Source organism: Oxyura jamaicensis, chromosome 4 (genome assembly GCF_011077185.1).
Source record: "Oxyura jamaicensis isolate SHBP4307 breed ruddy duck chromosome 4, BPBGC_Ojam_1.0, whole genome shotgun sequence".
NCBI classification, from domain to species: Eukaryota; Metazoa; Chordata; class Aves; order Anseriformes; family Anatidae; genus Oxyura; species Oxyura jamaicensis.
The window spans coordinates 18,108,986-18,129,650 of NC_048896.1; the positions used below are offsets into that span (position 1 = coordinate 18,108,986).

The 20,665-nt window shown below is 42.9% G+C and overlaps 1 protein-coding gene across 5 annotated transcripts in view; it reads right to left on the reverse strand.

Annotated features, from left to right (window-relative positions):
- COL4A5 (collagen type IV alpha 5 chain) overlaps nt 1-20,665 on the reverse strand; it is an 86,535-nt gene that overhangs the window by 53,632 nt on the left and 12,238 nt on the right. For all 5 annotated transcript variants that reach the window (XM_035324639.1, XM_035324636.1, XM_035324638.1 and 2 more), the window contains exon 2: nt 6,692-6,751. In XM_035324639.1, the coding sequence (XP_035180530.1) occupies nt 6,692-6,751 (60 nt within the window). The remainder of the gene's footprint in view (nt 1-6,691; nt 6,752-20,665) is intronic.

Genomic DNA, 20,665 nt, shown 5'->3' on the forward strand with positions numbered 1-20,665 from the left:
CTTTTTGAACTGTCTTCTATTCAATGTTGCATAGAAGAATCCCATAACTGAGAACAGTTTTTAGACGCAGCACCTTTTTCCAGACTTTCCTATTGCACACCTTGTATATACTCTACTGTTTTTATCAAGATTCAGATGCTACAATGCTGAATTTGCCAGGGAAAAATGCTTGCTGCCTTGCAAACACACATTGAAACAGAAGAGACATTTCAAAGTTTTCACTGAAATGACAAAGCCAATGAAAGGATCCTATATTGTTAGGGGTGAGCTTCACGTCCCTGGGTAGCATGCAATGTATTTTCTTACAGATACACAAACTGACGGACTTGCCAGCCAGTTCTACTTGCACAGGAAACTGAGAAAGTCTGGATATTTTCTGGTTTGGACTTGAAGCTACTGAAGAAAAACATACAGGAAAGGTTTAGGTCAACTCAGATGTCATCTTCTAGTCCTGAAGGTACAGGATTCTTTTAATAGCAGAATGAAGATTCCTCCGCTATAAACCATCGTTACCTTGGGAACGGGAAAGGAGTCAGATTCTGATCTCAGACGAGTCCAAAGTCATTCCAGTGCAATTGCCCTCAATCAGCTACACAAATGTGGCAAAACTATCAGCTTATACATTTGAACACGACTATTACTTGGGGGTTAGGAATTAAGAAATAGTTAAGAAACACCCTAAACTTGTGCTTTAAGTGACAGCAAAATATAGCCTATTGAACAGGGATATGGGAAAAAATGGGCATGGTTCCAGTGACTCCAGTAATAGTTCAGAAGTATTTATAAAATCAGGGATAGGTACAATGCTGAAGTATGCAGTCATGTACATGTCTCCAATTTCTTCCAGAAACCTAAATGTTTGTTATAGGATCTATGACGAGAGAAACTAGGTTATTTACATAGATGTGATACACTACTGAAACAAGACTTTAGAAGTATGAGAAAGACAAACAAACAAAGAACCAACAGGAAAGCAGTAGTTAGCCTATTCTGGTGGCTAAATAGTTGTAAGAGACCAGCTGTAACATTTGGAACTAGGATATTCCACTATGCAAAGTGCAATGTCAGAATCACATCAGTTTGGAACTCCAAGTACCAGAGACTGCAATGGAAGACAGCATAAAATTGATTTTAAAGAACAAAACACACAAACCAAGAGCTACTGAGAACACCTAATACAACACTTGCTTGACCTGCCACTTCTGTAAGTTCTGTAAGCACTGTGTATCTAGTTTTAAATCCACATTCTAAGATGGGAGCAGATGCCTGAGATTCTCAACATGTGGCCTCAACAATTTTTGCCTATGGTATGCTCTGAAATTTTATTGATGCAAACATTTAACTTCAGGTACTGTTATTTTTTTTTATTTGCAAGATGTTAACATGATAGCTCCCCATCTGAGCAATTAAAGATGAGAGCATAAAGCACTCCAAGTTTCAACTTTGCAAAATCCACCTCTCGTAATGGCTTTGGCAACAAAGGCACATACACGCTTCCTGCTGTTGCTACAAAAACAGCAAGCATCAGGAAGTCTAAAGACAGTTGACTACATGTGGCTGCTTAAAACTAGATTAGTATTCTAGTGTCTGGAGCAATAAAAGATGGACAGCAGGGAAGAAGTGATGCAACAGGCAGCTGTATTATTCTTCCCCTTCCTAGACAACAGGGTAAAATCCCTCTCATGTACCAATGTAACATTAGTCAATGTAATTCCTTCCTCAACTTAGAGAGCATTAACTTAAATGAAAATATAGGATCTAATAAAGGCTTTATTCAAAGCACACAGCAACCAGCCACAAACAGGGGTGTTTAAAGATAGTTTAATACTGAGGCAGAACACAACGAAAGAAGTCGCTGCCATGATTTGTATTCTTCAAAATACACTAGTTTCTTCAGAAGAGCATTGGCTTTATCTTGCAAAAGCAGTCGCAGTCCAAGTTCAAAGGTCGGTCATTTGCTATGGCTGTGACCTTCTCAGAATACAGGACCATGTTAATGCATTTCAGGCCAACGCTTATGAAACAGACACTAATCACAATTATTCATGATAAAGTGATTAAAGTTTGAGAATTTAACTATTTCTTAGCAGTTTTTAATCCAACAGCGGAAAAAAAAAAAGAGCTTGAGTCACATCTGTACTAAGCTGTGACAACATAAAAAGAAATAGGAACCTTGAGGATTTTACTGATATTTTCTCCTGAGGCTCAGCTCCAACCATATGCATCCAAAGAGTCCAAGAATGTTTTTCTTTTGCAGGGGGCTAAGGATTTCTTACATCTGAAATGCCTCAAGAGCTCTGGCATTACAAAGCTGCTCTTGCCACAATCTTGTGCACTGAATGTTACCTGAGTATGTTAGGAGCTTGCAGCCCAGTAGGGTCTTTAGCACCCCTGACATCGTGACCAACAAACCCAGTAAACTTGGCATCTTCTGAAGATTTCCTTTAAATGACCACAGACTAATCACATGTAGTAACTAAAGGGCAGCTTCTTAACTGATTTGATTAGCTTAATTTGAATGGATAGAACCAAATAGACCTGATCACCTAGAATAGCATCACGTATGCCCAGTTGTTTTGCAGTGGAACCGCACCTTGGATGCCATAAAAAAACCACACCAACACAGCCCCTCCCCGTTTGAGCCACACGTTTCTACTGAAGCTACACAAATAGCTGCAGTGCAACTCAGCACGCTTCAAAGACCTGATCGAGCTGAAAACTAACAGTTCACAAAGAGACCTGTTTTCAGTGAGATGAGTTCACTGACAGCTCTGAACTAAGAAGCAATTGTACACATCCAGTTGAAAAGTGCAAGCAATTCCTATAAGCATCTGCATAGGGCAGATTAATCTTTACTTTAGTTTTAATGGAACCTTACCAGATCTGAGAAGCAGCTTACTGAAAGCAGAGAACAGCACTGTGGATCTTGGCTGTGATCAATTTTCTCCAACTCAGTAATTCCTTGTTTTGTTTATTTCCTATACTACCAATTTTAATGATTTAGCTTAGGAAGGTGGGCCTGAGCTGGAGACCTTTACTGCACTGATTTTTGTCAGCTATCGTATTATGGCTCCGAGGCAAGACCAGTGAAGTTTTATTTGTTACAGTTTAATTTGTATTACTTTGCCCAGTGTGTTAGAATTTGCATATCCTGAAGGAAATGCTAGGGATATTGAGAAAGAAGGCTCCTCCTGAGCCTCAAAGGGGACACACGAGGCTGTGCGGAGCTGAACAAAGCAGCACTTCTTAGTTGACTTGATGCAAATGGACAGCAACTCGTATGCAGAAGCTATTTGCAGGCCCATAATGAAACAGTGAAACAAGGGCAGGGCTCAGCTGAGTGCATTTAACAAGGCTTCTCCTGTCCTCCCAGCACAGTACCAGGTTCCATACGCCTGACTTCCCGTAGTTCCACAAGTACATTGTCACTCTTCCAAGGGGAGAACCAAAGGGGTGAATATTTATACAGCTCCTTGCCTAATGCTGTTCATTGCCAATTAGACGAGGAACTATAGGGTCTGACTCCTGCTTCAGAGGTCACTGGAGAGGGAAGCAGAAACACCGTATGCTGAGTGTCAAATACAAAGCACAGTCTGAAGCTTGTTGTTGCAGCAGCAGCTTGCACTCAACTGGAACTGAGATAATATTTGCAAGAAAGATGAGTTGGAGATGGTATCAGGCTTGGAAACCTGCATCACGTGCCTAAGAAACTTGGACACTGATTGATCAACTTCATTATCTGAAGACAGCCCTAGATGTCTTGCAGCTGTACAAGATTTCAGAAAATGTTTAATGTTAACAAATAATAGAAAACATTATGGACATTAGTGACAGACACCTCTTGTGGTTCTCCAGATATGGATTGTGGAATCTGTCAATGCATCAGCTTCTAGTGACTTTGTAATTACAGGGCAACTAACGTAATGAGGTGCGTGCATGCATGGCCAAACCAGTTCCACATGCACCATACCACACTTAGGAAATACGGGCTTTGCTTTTCATTGTTTGTTGACATGATGCACCCCTAGGATGGTCAGCAAGCTTTTGAAGGGCTGTTTAATAAAAATGTCTGACATGCCTCAGTATTACGCTGTGTTAAACTTGACAGGTGGAGAAGGAATCACAGTTGCCAGATTTCATTGCAAACATAAGTCTTCCTCTCTAAGGCTGAAAATCTGCATCAGATATGTCTACCAGTTTAAGGAGGTGTTTACACCTCCCTCCACGTTCTCTAAAAGGGCTCACAAACATACAAAAAAACCCAAGTTCTTACCATAGGTGAAGTTTTGTTTTCCTTTGTCCTTTTTTTTTTTTTTAAGGAATGAAAACATTTCACTTTGATCAGGTTGCAACCATATAAGCTTTTTCCAAGATGCAGAACCATTATATAATTATCTGGTCTGTTACTATGCTTGCTTTACTGAAGGCTTTTTTCCTCTTCACCCTTTTTAACCCTTTTACAAAGGGTTATCAAGCCTCTCATTCTTCTACTCAAGACTAACTATAATCTGCTCTACAAAAGGTACAAAAGGCCAACTTTCGTAGGGAAGTGTGAAAGTTTATCCTGCACAACCCTCCTTGATGATTGGCTTGGACAGTCTAGAGGAGCAGAAACAGAAGCCCACGATACATAATAACACTTCAGAGCTTGATTGTGAACAAATATCATATACTGCACTTGCTGCCTATATTTGGACAAAAAGCTCCCCGTGACTCCAAACAGTTCCAAGATTTTTTTCTCCACAAAGTGACTATCACCATGTCATTAGGTGACACTGAAGGACTGGAACGTGTCAAGTGGGCCATGATCCCAGTGCATGTGTAAGTGGCATACAGAACAGTGAATCACTGAGAGAAAACAATTGGTTTTATTTAGAATGCCAGATGTACTTTTAGATGTTTCTTATCCATGCCAGCCAGTAGTTGTGTTCACTGGATTCACAAAATAGCTGTGACTGGTGCAGAAAAAAGCTGGCTGTGCATTACAGATGGTTCTCCAAAGTTGCACCTGCTGTGGTTGTACTAGGAATGGAAACCTAATGCTTGAATGCCTTCAAACTAAACCTGAAACAGTTCTGTGACTAGTGTTAGGATACATCTGGTTTAGCCACCTGCATGTGAAGATCCTGTAGGAAGGCAAGGACCAGGTTCAGGTTTTGGCTAAGCAAACCTAAGTTAGAAAGCTTTCCATGGAGGGGATATTGTCTTTCACTAGGTATGTAAATTGCCAATATCCTTGATGAACTAAAAGCAAGTAAATGCTAAGGAATGACCTCATCTGTCTGGAACCATCTGGATGGTACATTTGGCATCATGACTCACTCTGAATTTTGGACATCTGCCTTGTTTAACCTCAGCCAATAGTAAAATTCTGTATCAACATCACGTTGTGCTAATGCAGTGACTGAATATTTTGCACCTTTTTGGTTCATTTGCTGTTATGCTTATTCATATAACTTCAAAATCACCTTTGACATGTTTCAGAAATGAATCTAGAGCATTGAGGCCCTCTGAGAACCTTGCTGAGAGGGGCCAAGTACTTTGATAAGGCAGGCTTATCAAACTCTTAGAAGTTCACATCTAAGAAGCCTCCACTGCATCTCAGGCAAACTTTACATGGCTATTAAAGTGTTTCAGGCACTTTCTCTCCCTCCTTGTGATCATATTACACCCGTACCCTGCGACAACAGCAGTTACATGCTGACTATTTAACCAGAATTTACTTAGAGGCAGGCTCCCACAGTTGCCCCATTTGAGCAAGTCCTGAGCTGCACAGCTACATTGCGCACGGTACCTGGAAGAAATGCTGAGTACCCACTGCTTCCTCAGAGGACAGATTTCTAAAGCCATAAGAAGTATTAGCAGTAGAAACATGAAGGACTTAATTAAAAATATAGAGCTCAGACAACAAGAGTGGAAATCCAAGCTGCATGGAAGCAGGAAAGCTCTGGGATTTCAACATGCATCTCTTGGCCTTCGGCTGCTGGCCATGCAGCCCAGCCAGCCTATTGCACTGGATCAGCCACACAGGTTTCATTACTCTACTTGATCTGAGAACACAGTTTTGGCCACTAACCAACTGGTCACTTGGCAGCTATGGATGTTCAGAAAGCTGCATTTGAATGGTCACCTCCAACTTCCAGCTGAGCAACTAGACAGCAAAGCAATCACCTTAGCATACAGCTGTATAAGCTGTGGGTTAGAAATGGTGCAACTTCAGAGCAAGTGATTGTCAGCTGCTTAGATCAGGCAATGCAAGGGTAGTGGAAAAAAACCATACTACTTTAAGATTCCCACTGAAACATTACTAGTGGGCATTACTATACAATCCACAGCTTAGCTTACCCATGGGAAGTGGTTACAGTAGCCAGACCTTAGAATTTATTTCGACATTACTAAATTCATCTCTTTCCTGCTTTATACTCCCACATTCCTGCAGAATTGTGTCTCATTCCCCATTTTTTGGGAGAACAGTGATATGAAGCTCTATACACCATCAGATGGATCACTTGGTTTGACTCAGTACCTGAAGCTGTTATAGCAGCTGTGTTCTTTGGTGCATGCCTTCAACACTGTCAAAGAACACAAGACAGGAGCAGCAAGTATAATTTATTCATAAATGTCAGCTATCTGGAGATGGCATATGGCTCAGTGGTCTGTGCATTAGTCCAACTCAAAAAGATAGACTTACCTTTTCACCTTTAACTCCACTGCAATCACATTTGGATAAAGACGTACACCCGTGGCAAGCCTTTAAAGACATAAGAAAAGATTAAATGTCGTTAATCACTGTAAGACAAAAAAGCAAGTCTACAATACTACTGCAAAAGATATTCTAAATCATAATCCTACAATGCTTGTCATCTAGACCTTATACGTGTGTTCAGAAATAGTCTATTGGAATTTTGACCACCTCTGTTAATAGACATGCTTCAACTCATTACAGTTTTATTGGCAATTTTACAGACTTTTAAATCTATGCTTAAGCACATTTTATTCTAGGGCTAGGTACAATGCAACACCTAAGCCTGCGCACTGAGTGTCCATTTATGGCTCCCACCAGTAGATGTCAGGTTTTGAACAAGATTTTAACCAAGCTTAAAGCTTATGAGCTTATTTACAGTAGTTAGTGGCAAGATACTACCCAATTAGTTCTTTCTCCCACAGCTCAGTTATTGAGAAGAGTTTACAGTTATTGTTTTTTTTTTTTTTTTAAAAATAAAATAAAACACAACAACACTAGATTTTATCTAGTTGGATTCACTCTCCACCAAGAATGCCAAGCCAGCTAAAGTGTTCCCTCACATATGGGCATAGGCTGATACTAATGGGGGTCAGATGAAGGAGATATAGAAACTCAATTCACAAAGATGATGCAAATCAAGTAACTATTTGCTCAGTTTAAGCTCTCCCCCACTCAACATATGATACTCATTACAATTCCTTGCTGATTTCAGCAGTGAGCTGTTTAAAGAATTGAGATTTCTGGGATCAATGAAACTTTGTAGAATACCTGTACATAATACACAGACAACTGTCAAGCCTCTTTCAGTGAGAAAGATAAGCAATGTTAGATGATACACTACCCAACATACTTTAGGATTTAACTTGTTCTGAGGACATGTGCAGCATTATACTAACCAAGATGACAGCACAAACACTGGAAGTTTGAGAAGCTGAGGGTGTGGGGTCCCCCCACCCCAATAACCCCTGCAGAGAACAGTATGTGCAGAGAAAGTTTCAGGCAGGCAGGAGAGCAGCCGGTTTGTCAGTTCTCAAGTACACCCACACTAACTCAAGCCTTCATTATCCCAGAGACATGACCCATCACCTACCTGGCATTACCGTGTCCTGGCTCTTAGCCTAAACACATTACCGAGCATCAGAAGGAAAGCACCCAAGTAGCTTAATTCACCTGGAGCTACACAAACCCTGGATCTTGGGCAAGAGGCAGAGCTTTGAGTTAAGTGGGCAGTAGTGCTACCCAACACAACTAGGACATACCTCCACACCTTGCATTTAGCTTTTGTAATCAGTTTCTTGATTTGATGTTCATGAAAACTCAAAATTCTCAGTTATCAGGGAGTTATTGAGCTATTTCCTAAAGTGAAGTTGAACCTTCCTAGACAGTTTCGGTTTTCAACGATCAGACCAAAGTCCTGAATAGCCTGGCCTGACCTCGTAGATGACCCTGCTTGGAGCAGGGTGTTTGGCCATATGCCCTTCTGAAGTCCCCCTGCAGCCCAAGCTACCCCATGAATTCCCTATCCAATCCTTTTCACTTTCAGAAGCATATTTTAAAAAGGCAAGATCCTTTTGAATCAGTTTTAGGATTTTTTGAATCAGTTTTAGGATTAATCTCGTTAATAAAGCTTCATTTCAAAGGGATTAACCTTAGTTACATGTAATATTCCCTTGCCTCACAGTACAAGACTAACCCAAAGAGTAAGTTACCTGTCTCGCCGTGCCATGCAGCAGTGAGTTTCCCACTGCCAGGGCAGCACATCAAGATACCAAGATCTACTTGCAAGTCTTTGCTGCCTCCAAGAGGCAGGGGGTGGGGGGGAACATCAGCACTGATTTAAAACAGCTAAAAGCTGTGCAGTGGTAGAAGAATCTAAACCAGTGCCACCAAGATCCCATATAGCCCAAAGACCTTTGTGGTGAAGCGTGCCCTCCAAATCTCACCGAGTTCCCTAGGGAACAATCTGTACCCATCCCCTTTTATCTTATACAGGGTGAGAGGAGCCTAGCTCCATCTTTATTAGAACCTAAGAAATAAAAAAGCCAAAAGATTCCCCTTCTCCCCTGAAGCTTTATTCTGACCTGGAGGGGGGAAGACCCCCCAGTACCTCCCTACGCACCCCAGGTTCCACCCTCTCCAATCTGGGCATCCCAAAATGAAGCAAATCCCCAATCTTTACGTCAGCTTGTTTATGATCAGGGACTTGTGCTGAGTTTCATTCTTTACAGAGTCAAAGCATCTTTCTTGTATATGCTGGTAATAAATAATGGTGGATATGATGCCAAAAGATTAAGTGAACCCTTCCCAAAATCGTGCCATTAAAAACAGCTTTTTAGTAGGACGGGTCTTCCTATATAAGATACTTTGAGGAGTGCTTTTCTCCCTTATCTCATTTTTAGTTTAAAGAAAACGTGCTCTATGTTAATCACTATAGCTCCTACCATAAGGCTTTTCCTTCTCTTAAAGGAGACATCCCTGTGACTGTCTTCCAAAGTCATTGATATTTTCAGGCTGGATCCAGACACTGGACAGCCACTTAACTTAGACAATTAGCCCACCCCAAAGAGTCAAGTGTACTCACTGAGCACTTTGACAGATTGTTTTGCGTACTCAGTTCAGACGTTTTCCCCGCAGGAAGGGAACATGGTCTTTCCCAGACAGAAGTACGGGGAGCTGAAAACAGCCTGTAATCAGAAAGTTCTCTTCAAATGCTCGCTGCAGTCAAACAACGGGAGTTTTTGGCTTAAATCCTGGGACAATCTATTCGCCCACGAGCTTATCAAGCAGCATTCCCTCAGCAGAGTCACTTATCTTCCTGTACAAAAGCAGTAGTTGGACAGATTGTGTTTTTTATTCTGCATTAACTTCTGTCCCCGCCACATTAACGTTTTGAACTAAGCAGTTTGAAGAGAAAGCCCTAGGAATTTGTACACTATCAAGATCAGTTCACCCCACTTTTGGGTCATATAGCAACCTAACAAAAACCAAGTCCAACATCTTGGCACAGTCAAAAGCCAAGAAGCTTAGTGACCTATTCTAAATAAAAGCTTGCTTCTTGTTTAGACTTTTCAATAATCTCAAGGTCTTTTTTTTTTTTTTTTTTTTTTTTTTACTTTGGAAAGCAGGCACAAGAATTGTGCTACAGCAGAACACAAACCGTGTAACAAGCCAGCACAAGTCTGAAAGCCACTCTGCAGCCACAGGCAAGAGACTTGATATCACAGATTTAATTCTGTATCTCATGTTAATGCAAGAATGAATCAAATCCAGGCTCCATGCTATGCACAGTAGCGACTACATTTCAAGCACAGAAAGCCTATATTAAAATCAAGATTTAGATGGCTGTTGCCAGTAGTTTGCCCTCAGTGACAACTTCATTATCAGAACGAGTGACTGTTAGCTAGCTTGCTGTGTTTTCAAACAAAAAAATGACTGACTTCAAGCCTCAGTGGAGCTCCTGGAACTCCAAACTGCACTTGGTACATCTGTTACAGGTTAGGGAAACTGCACAAGGCACCTGTGGCTTCGGTAGTAGCTCAAATCCTAGCTCTGGTCAGTAGGATGCAGTGTAGACCTTATGTGACAGGAAAGATAAGATATTGGATGGAATCATGAATTATGGCTTGATCATAAAGAGTTGATTGTGTAAGCTCCATGACCATTAAAATATTTTAGTTTTCAACTACAGGAGGATGGGCAACAAATGGATACAGCTTGTAAGAAAGACCACAACTTCTTAGGTCTGCTTCTTGCCTACTGCGTGCCCGCTGACTACCCCCTCACATACCTGTAAGGATGATCTCGGTGACTACCACTGCCATTTCCTTTGCTGTGACTTTTGCATAGCAGGACACAATCAAAGGCTCTAATTAATCTATTCAAGTTGAGCTAATCCTTTCATTGGATTTTCCTGACAGCTTCTCCCCCATTGAACTAGTGTGTGGAGAGCGAGCTCTTTTCATTAGGGGATAAAAGGAGGGATGGTATTGGTTTTCTGGAAGAATTATCCTTTGACTAGAACAAGCTCAGTCTTTTGTGTCTTACGTGGACTGAAAAAAAATGCTTTACGCCACCAACAGAATTGATTTTTTATTTTTTTGGTTTGTTTTCCAGTTTGAAGAGGTACACTATTGAAATCAAAGTAACTTCGTACTCTTGGCCACACGTTTGTAACAGTTGGCTCACTGGAATGAATAAACCTAAGTTATCAGGATTTGTTTTAGCTGGAAAACTGCCTTGAGCATTAGGCACATCCCCCTCTTCTCATCAAGCCCAGAGATGTCAGTTACAAGGCTATTTCAGCATATCCCACTCCCTCCCCACCTCCCAGCTGCCATTCACAACCATATAAACAAATAAAACACACACAAGACAGATGATGCTATTCCTGGAGAGATCTGCAGCTTGCGACTTCCTAAAACTGTGAAGGGAAAGGTGAATTATTTTTATTGACTACTAAGAACAAGTTAATAAAAGTTGTAGAAGGCTGCTTGACGGCTTCAGATAGATTGCCCTGATTTTATACGAGAGGCAGAATCGAAGTAACACCAGTTAATTAATATATTAGTAACAGAACTACAGAGGCAGACAGATGGGAGGCTTAGCTGTGCTTTGGGAGTGATTTACCATTTCAGCCACCAAGCTGCAGGGAAGGTACTTGACAGCAGGGGGAAGAGGTGGGTGTAGGGGGAAAAAAAAAAATCCAAAAAATCCACAAGCTAAAGAACGCATTAGTATCTAAATTACAGATTAGCACTTGCCCATTGTTATTTAACATGAATTTAATGCTCTTTCTACTGTAAAAGTTAAATATAGGGAGGGATGCTAGTCATTTGACAGAACTTGAAATTTACACATTAGAAGTTAAGAGAAGGTGTGACTTCTTACAGAAGCACGGTTAGTGAATCGAGGTGGTGCCTTTGTAAAGAAAGATGTTCTGAAATAATCCAAAGTGCTTACAAATGATTTCTCAATCCATATCTCAAGCAGCTAGAGAAGAGAAAGAAACAGAGCCCAGCCTCAGCATTTATAAGCTGAGTAATTCCTTAGCTCCTTTCCATCCCCCTTGCATATTCTTTTATCATGAATGAGTTTCCTGTGCGATAAGCCCCTCCATTTCTCAAAGAGCACAGCCACGTTACTTTACCTATCTAGCACTGCCGTTTGTACCGACAGGCTACGTGGTTTCTGGACAGCTCAGTTCTGGTGGGGGCAAGAGGTCAAGGAGGAATCAAACTGATAGTGGGTATCCACCAGTGCGAAACGTTGTTGTGGCCTGCAATGCATTAAGATCTCTTTCCTGATTTCAAGGAGCACTGAGCTTCAGCATGAGGCATCTGTGGGGATTAACGTGCACAAACCAGCTTCACAAGCAGATGTTGTCCTGAAGGGAACCGTGCAGCTACTTGACACCACTATGTCGTAAGCCACCTTGACAGGTGAGAAGAGTGCCCTCCAGCAGGGAAAAGATGCACACAAGTCACTGAAATCAAGTTCTGCCTAGGAGAAATTGGCCAAAATTCTCCTTTTCAAAAAGTCTGACACATACTTAGATCACAGGAGCTTAACTGAGCTGTGGAACAATACTCCTGTTTGTGAAGGAGCAGAGAGCAAACAGCAAAAGCTAAACAGTTGATACACGCTCCAGCCGTACTAAGCAGCGGTTGCAGTTTATCTCCTGTAATTGCATGTTCGCAGTTGTTTTTTCCTAATGACATTTCTAGAATTTACTTGAACACTTCTGATTAAGTCTGTAGTTCGGTTTTACCAAGACTCCCATTTACTGAAATGGCCAAAGGGAAGAACCAGTCACACAACCATTCAAAACCAATTCAGCTTCAAGGGCTCCCTCCCATACAGGGCACACAGCCGTGGTCTGTCTCCAGTAGCTGCTCTCAAACATGGAAAGAACTGATTTTCATACCTGCACCAAAGCACAGGAATAACAGAAGCACTTGGGCAAGGCTGCTGTGGTTGAGTCATTCTGCTACCTGCTGCAGGCTGAACTGCACAGCTGCTCAGGGAATGAATTAGTGTTCCTGAAAGGTGTAATCTCAGCCTGAGGATGGACACATTGCTGAGCAAATACTTCAGGCGTGATGCTTCCCCTTCCTTCCAAGGGCTGTAAAAAGCGCTTGTTATTCATACACAGTCATGCTTTTATTATTAACAGCCTCAGATTTAGATCTCTCCCTTCAATGTTTGCCAGCACCACTTGACTAGCCATCAGTTTGCAACGAGGCTGCAAACTGATCGGGCAATAAGAATTAAAAATGGTACTACTTGCTATAGAGAGCAAAGCAAAGAAAAAGAGCTGCCTGAAACACTGCCTTGCGTTCTGATAGTCGTGTCAGGCCACAAAGGCCGGAGCCAGAAGAAGGAAAGGCACATCAAACCCCACAAGTGCTCCCGCAGCATGCATTATGCCCACATTTTTTGTAGCCAAGAAGAAACAGGAGCTGGGAGAAACAGTGGAAGTGTTAATTTGGCTAAAATCCATGGTTTTGAGATCTTCTAGTCACAGCTGACTACGTCTGTCTCTAGATCACATATATGGGGAAAATGAACTTATTTCCTGGCACTGCTATAATACCAGGCTAGCTCAGGCACACACAGCTGGCACGGGCAAGGCTCAGTTTAACAGCATCCTGCAGCTCACGGAGCTGCTGCAGTAACTGCTTATCCCCCAGCTCAGTCCCAGCTGCTCATCACCTGTCCCTGGCCACAACTTAAAGTTGGTACAAACTACTTTCACTTGTTGGACAACTGTGGAAGCCCTGTTCCTAGAAGGAAGCTTCTATGCAGTGGGACAAATTCTGCATCTCCTGCAGTTCTTCCAGCTGCTCCAGTGCCTAAACACCATTACTGCCCTCTGCACTGAGGCATGGCAGCTTCCCCAGACAGGAACACAGGCATGTTTTAACAGTGGAAAAGAAAGAGGGAGCACAAATATTTGTACTTTATCAAGACTAACTGATGAAAAATGGTGAAGTCAACATATAGAAAAGCACATTACAAACATCTGTGTCCTGTGAGGAAGGCTCCCATACTTACCCTGCTGTAGCCATGTGGAAGTTTCAAATTCAATTATTTATACCTCTATTTACAATGGCAAAGAAACTCAGCCTTGACATTCCACACAGACAAAGATTAAGCTTGATGTTGGTGGTGGTCCTGAAGAACACATACATCTATTAGCTTGCCAAGATCTGTGTAACAAAACACCTGCACAGTTATCTAGCTAAGGATTTACTACTCAGCCAGGTCAAAGATTTCACCATTTATCTTCAGCAAGTTGAGCTTTCTTTTCACTTGCCAGGACATGAATATAACTGAGAAACAAAAGGGTTTGTGGGGATTTGACAAGTAGAATTAAAGCTGCTTTTGTGAGTTCTAATTATGATTTCCACATACATGCTCCTTAGGTTTAACAAGAGTACAAGTCTGCAGATCTCACAGATCTAAATACCTAACTGTCAAGTCAGCCATGGCAGCACAAGACCTCGCAGTTACAGATTTCAGCTGGCCACTCTTTTTTTCCCTGAAGTATCATCTTTATAAGCAACAACATTTCTAAAGCAAAACTGATTTCAAGGTGTATCACTACATACTTCTAAGTAATTGTTTTCTTCATTTTACCTACCTAAAGATAGTAAGAGAATAAGCCTCCTGATCTAAAATGCAAGTCAAAACACACGTTTACAGAAGTTCTTGACCAGCTTTTTACTTAGATTAAGGGAACTTCTGAAGCATAACTTAACCCACTACACCTTGAGGCACCATCTTTCTTTGAAGTCTGCACAATACAGTATCTGCTCAAACTTGCAGACCAAGTTCTTAGCTGCAGTAGCCATAGCTCTGGCCACTGAGAATGAAAACATGACAGGCAGGTTAAACACACTGAGGTGTCAAACTGATATACAGCCCTCTTTTCTCCTCAAGAGGCAATAGTAGGTTTGCTATTTAGACACGTAAGGATTGCCACCACAAAAAGCCACCACCAACTTCCAGACTCACTCTTTTCAATGAATTCAAGCCCAAAGCCTGTATAACTTCCATCCATCCCCAAGCGGTAATTATTTGCCCATGAAGACTTTTTCCACGTAAAGGAGACTTCCCTGCAAGCACCCTAGGGAATGCTCTCCCCTCCCTTTCCTGGAAGCTCCTAAGGACAGCTCAGAGAAGAGATCTAGAGAAGCACTCACCTGCAGATTTGGGCTGGTCAAGTGACCTGCCACACAGCAGCAGCTGCTGCACAAGAGCCTCGTTCAGCAAACACGCTGAGTAGGAGCAGGCTGTCCCAGTGCATGAACTGCTGATCAGATCTAGAATCAGACCAAGAGGGGAAGGATTCCTCTCTAGCAAGCTGCAGAAGGATGCAAGTCAGCAGGGGGAAGCTTACACAGAAACACTCCTCACCCTCCCAGAAGTTAGGGCTTTCCACCTCCCTTTTTTAAACAAAAAATGTGAAAGCAATGGGCAAATGTGCACAGAGGTTATCCCCCAGGAGCAGGGGGCACTGCAGTCTGTAAACCGGTGTTTGGTTCCTGAACCAAGACAAGGACAGAAAGTGAGCTGGGCACAGGGTCAGCTCCCAGACCTTGCTCCCTTTCTCCACACTTAGCTCTAAGAGGAGGAGAACCGAGAACTCCCCAGGACGCACAGAAACCCTTCAAGCAGAATTTGAACAGCCAGCCCTCACAACTCACAGCAGCTCATTCACATTTTCTAAAAGAAAATAAGAGAAAATGATAGTTGCCACCCTGCTTTAATGAGTGCTGCCAGACTTGCACTCAACTGTAGGCAGAGAAAGGATCCGGACAGTTCTCACTACTTCTCAGAACCCATTTCTGTGGCCTCTAAGCCTTACAGAACAAGCGGGCTTCAGTGTAGTATGTTCACCGGGTGGGATACACAGAAAGTAAAATAATCATACCAAGCTTCACTGCCCATCTCACAAACATTTCAAAGGTGAGATTGAAGACACCTGAAAAGCCAAGTACTTTTACTGCTGTCCTAATGAACTCAGCTCTCCAAACACCTCAACACGCTGCTGTAAGTATTTGTGGAAGGTGTCCTTAAACAGCAGCTCAGGTTAAGTACCGCCTTTACACTGCCACCCGGAGATGCTGCTGTGTTTAGATTTGACAAGTACACAGCTGGTAAAGAGTGCAAGCAGAGAGAAATTAAGACAGAAAGCAAACTACCAGATGGTCTTGTCGGCCCACTTTACCTTCAAGTACATGAGCCCACCCGTTTCCTTGCTCAGCAGACACTGCAGCACCTGCACAGCCCTCTGAAAAGACAGGTTCAGTGGAGAAACACCTCAAACAAAGCAACTCTTCAGCTTTTGGTTTTGCAATAGGAGATTTTGGGAAGGGGCAGATAACATACCACCCCTGTAGGCAGCCCACGCTTGACTTCTTCTGATTTCAGTTCTGAATGCTCAACTCTGATTCTATTCTTTCCTGGAAGCAATTTAAAAGACATTGCAACCAACCAAAAAGATCCTAACAGCTGCTTTAAATGCATTTCCTTTGTTTTTACTCTATAGCATACATATGAGGAAATGTTTTTTCCATGAATACACTGGAAATAACTCCTTGATGACAGCTGCACAGCTAAGACTTCAAGAAATAAGAACTTGCACTGCTGTTGCACCTTTATATGCAGGGAAAGTCTGAACACGAACATGCACTATGGGGGGAAATAGTCACAGTACGCAAGAGATGAAGTCAGTACTGCCTTTCTGTTGGCTTTGTTATTGTACCACATATTGATGTGAACATTAAAAACTCACATCAAGCCACCCTCTGGCTTGTGTACAGACCATAACTGACCTCCTTAAACACATACACTGCAGTGCAGGGGAACAGTTCCATTTAAGCATGCCTTCATCTTTGCCTGCCCAGTTACGCGTTTCTGCAGCTAACTCTAGCACCGAGACACCTGACGTTCAGGCAGCAGCAGCATACAGTAAGTCACTGCTTTCCAGGAAGCCTCAGTTTTATTTGAGTTTTACATACACGTCTCTAATCACTAGCCTCTAGAGGCTTCCTGATTTTTTCCAGATGCAAATAAGAAGTGCCATATGGCACCCATTACAGGTTAAGATTTACTAGTCATTTAGGACCTTTCCCAAGTGACAGGTGTTAGATGTTTCCACTTTCTATAACCATGTCCAAATGTAACACAAACCTCAGGCTAACTGTCAGCCAGGCTGTAAGCCTCACCTGCCTGCGAGCCAAGTATTACAGTCACAACGCCGCTCGCTCCGGCGGCATGTCTCTAATCCTTGCCTGGGTAAGGAAACGGAATAAAGACACAGGCTCCAGACTAACTCCCCAGAACACGCCCTACTCCTCACCTTTGTCCATACAACAGAGGAAGCTTCAGTCCCTTAGTGGAAGTCACTCATTTGACACTGACAACTGCACCTTCACGGGGTGTGCACACGAAGCAGACCACCCGGGAACAGCACTCCACTTCTTCCTCCAAGGAAGGAGGCAAAATAGAACAGCAGTTCAGATGAATCTAACAACCTCTCTGTGGTCTATTTTGAAACTACAGAAAGCACTAAATTAATAGCAAAGATTAAGCAAGGATATGTGTTGAAAAGAATAGAGGCGTTGCACTGCAATATTGTGTAGAGATGTTATCTGAAGTAGTACACACCCTCTTCACTGTCAGAACAAGACCTAATTCACTTGAAGCTTGGTAGATGTCTGGGGATTTTTTTTTTTTTGCCATTCTTTCAGTTCTTGGACCAAGTATCATAGCTCCAAGGTTCTTCCAGTTAGAGCTGTTTCATCAGTTGTTTATGCCTGTAGCATCAGCATACCCCATGTGTGCATTTTAATGCCTAAAGCTAAGTGTGGTCAGTGCTTTTTTTGTATTGCTAAATAGAGATAGAAACTACCCTCCAGCCTCAAGTAATCAACGTTGGAAAACGTATGCGACTCTGGAGAAGGCCAATTTAGACAAGGAAGCAATGAATACAAAGCAATTGTCCTAACCCTCCCTAAGTCACTCCCAAAAAGAAAAGAGCATCAGGAGCTGGTGAGTTGGGAGGCCCCTTTCTTCTATCCCCATGGCTTCAGACATCCCTAAAGCTGATAAAAATTGGAGATACAGATGCCTGTTGAGGAACTCGCATGCTTACCTTCAGCAGGTGAACAGTAGGATACTCCAGCCCCCAGTGTTTGGGTACCTGCTAATGAGAGCTTGGGGTCTCCGTAGAGCATCTGTCACTTGAAGCTCAGGGAGGATGATCAAACTGTACCTTGCCGTGAAAGAGCAAGCTTACGGTGATACAGAGGATCACAATGGCAGTATTCTCCCAGAGCGTTTAGCAGGGACAAAGGAAGAGTGGGGCCGACTGTATTTTATTGCCTTTAGAGTGCTACAAGAGACAGCTGCAGGCTAGTGCTAATAGACTGTCTATCTAGGACACGCGATCTTGGAATTAGATACTCAGACTTGATTAGAAGTGGATTTCATTCCCTTACGCGTGGGAAGTTACATCTAGAGGCTACACATTACATTATCATGAGAATCGCTACATTTGGTTTGCACTGATCATCCCTGAACAGAAAGCATGCCCTAGGAACTCAATTGCACTTGTCAAAGGCTTGCTACTTTAAAAAAAATTGAACCCATGCCAAAAAACGAGCTAAAAGGACCACAGATAAAATCTTTACAAAAGGCCTTGAAAACCAACAAGTTTTTCAAAGTATTAACATGGTATCTGTAGTAAAAAAAGGCAAAATAAATCTGATCAGTGCTGGAAGGGGGGTGTGAGGGAAGGCAGGAGGAGGGAAATGCACCTTAGATTTATTTTCCAACAGCTGCTGATGTTTAAGCCTTCATAATAATTTCTTCTGTATTTTGTCTCTACTCTTCCCCTACCTCCCACCACCACCAGTGAAAAAGATCATTTTGTAACAATGACATATTCATCCAAAGAGATCCATACTTCTGCTAAAATCTTTTTGATTGATGAGCGTATACAGAATGAACCAGACAGCTTTAATAAAGGCAAATTAAAATGTATTACTCAAAAATTCCTTTTTTGAAATACTTTGAGGGATACCACCCACAAAAGCTTGGAGCAAAGTGTTACTTTCAGCAGATGTATAAATAGTTTAGTACTACTTATCTGGGGAAAAGAAGTCTTCAGCAGTAAAGTTAAGCTCCTCCTTGCTTCGGCAATTACATTATTGCTTTGTCATCAGTTGGTTTTATTCCCAGTCGCTCTGGAGGTTGCTGGGCAGCAGGTTGCCAATACCCAACTCAGAGTACCTGGTTAAGACGACCCTCGAGATGTGGTGATTGGTGGCCGCCTCGGTCATAGCGACCATGAAGTGGTTGAGTTCAACATTTATGGTGACAGAAGGAAAAGTGCCACCAAAACCTCATCCCTAGATATGGGGAAAGCGGACTTCAGGCTGCTCAGGGAACTAGTCAGTAAGGTCCCCTGGGAAACTGCTCTTGAAGGCCTCGATGTCCACCAGTGCTGGTCACTCTTTAAGCGATGCCTCCTAGAAGCACAAGATAAGGCAATTCCAAAATATCGCAAGTCAGGCAGGCGGGGCAGGAAGCCGGCGTGGCTGACCAGGAACATTCTAATGGAGATTAGGCGGAAACAGAGAGTGTTTCGCTACTGGAAGGAGGGCCAGGCGTCATGGAAAGAATACAGGGATGCTGTTCGTGTTTGTAGGGAGAAAGTTCGAGTGGCCAAAGCACAGCTAGAGTTGAAGCTGGCTGTGTCTGTGAGAGAAAATAAAAAGGGTTTTTTTAGATATGTAAATGGAAAAAGGAGAACTAAAGAAAACATAGGGCCGCTCCTTGATAGGGAAGGTCTCCTCACAGACGATGACGTAGGCAAAGCAGAGACGCTTAATGCCTTCTTTGCCTCTGTCTTCAATGCCGATGATGGGCTTTGGGACCCAGGGTGCCCTGAGCTGGAGGACCGGGACGGTGGGGATGACAAACTCCCAACTGACCCTGAACGTGTAGGGATCCAGGTGGAGTAGCAAATCCCGCACAAGTCCATGGGTCCGGATGGGATTCATCCCCGGGTGCTGAAAGAGCTGGCGGATGTCATCGCGGAACCTCTATCAATTATTTTTCAACGATCCTGGGAATTTGGAGAGGTCCCAGTAGACTGGAAGCTGGCAAATGTTGTGCCAATTTTCAAGAAGGGTCAGAAAGAAGACCCTAGCAATTACAGGCCTGTCAGTCTCACGTCAGTGCCTGGTAAGATCATGGAGAAGTTGGTTCTCGGACTTATTGAGGCGCACCTGGGGGACAAAGCAGTCATTGGTCCCAGCCAGCATGGGTTTGTGAAGGGTAGGTCCTGCCTAACTAACCTGATTTCCTTTTATGATAAGATCACCCGTATGGTGGACCAAGGGAAACCAGCTGATGTGATTTTTTTGGACTTCAGCAAGGCTTTTGACACAGTTTCCCATAGGATCCTACTGGACAAAATGTCCACCATACAGCTAAATAAAAACATCATACAATGGGTGAGCAATTGGCTAACGGGCAGGGCCCAAAGGGTTATGGTAAATGGAGCTGCATCAGGCTGGCGGGCGGTCACCAGTGGGGTCCCTCAAGGCTCCATTTTAGGGCCGGTACTTTTCAATATTTTTATAAATGATCTGGATGTAGGAATAGAGGGTATTTTGAGCAAGTTTGCTGATGACACCAAACTTGGAGGAGTTGTGGACTCAAATGAGGGCGTAAAGGCCTTGCAGAGGGATCTGGACAGGTTGGAGAGCTGGGCGATCACCAACCGCATGAAGTTCAATAAGAGCAAGTGCCGGGTCCTGCACCTGGGACGGGGAAACCCTGGCTGCACGTACAGACTGGGCGATGAGACGCTGGAGAGCAGCCTAGAAGAGAGGGATCTGGGGG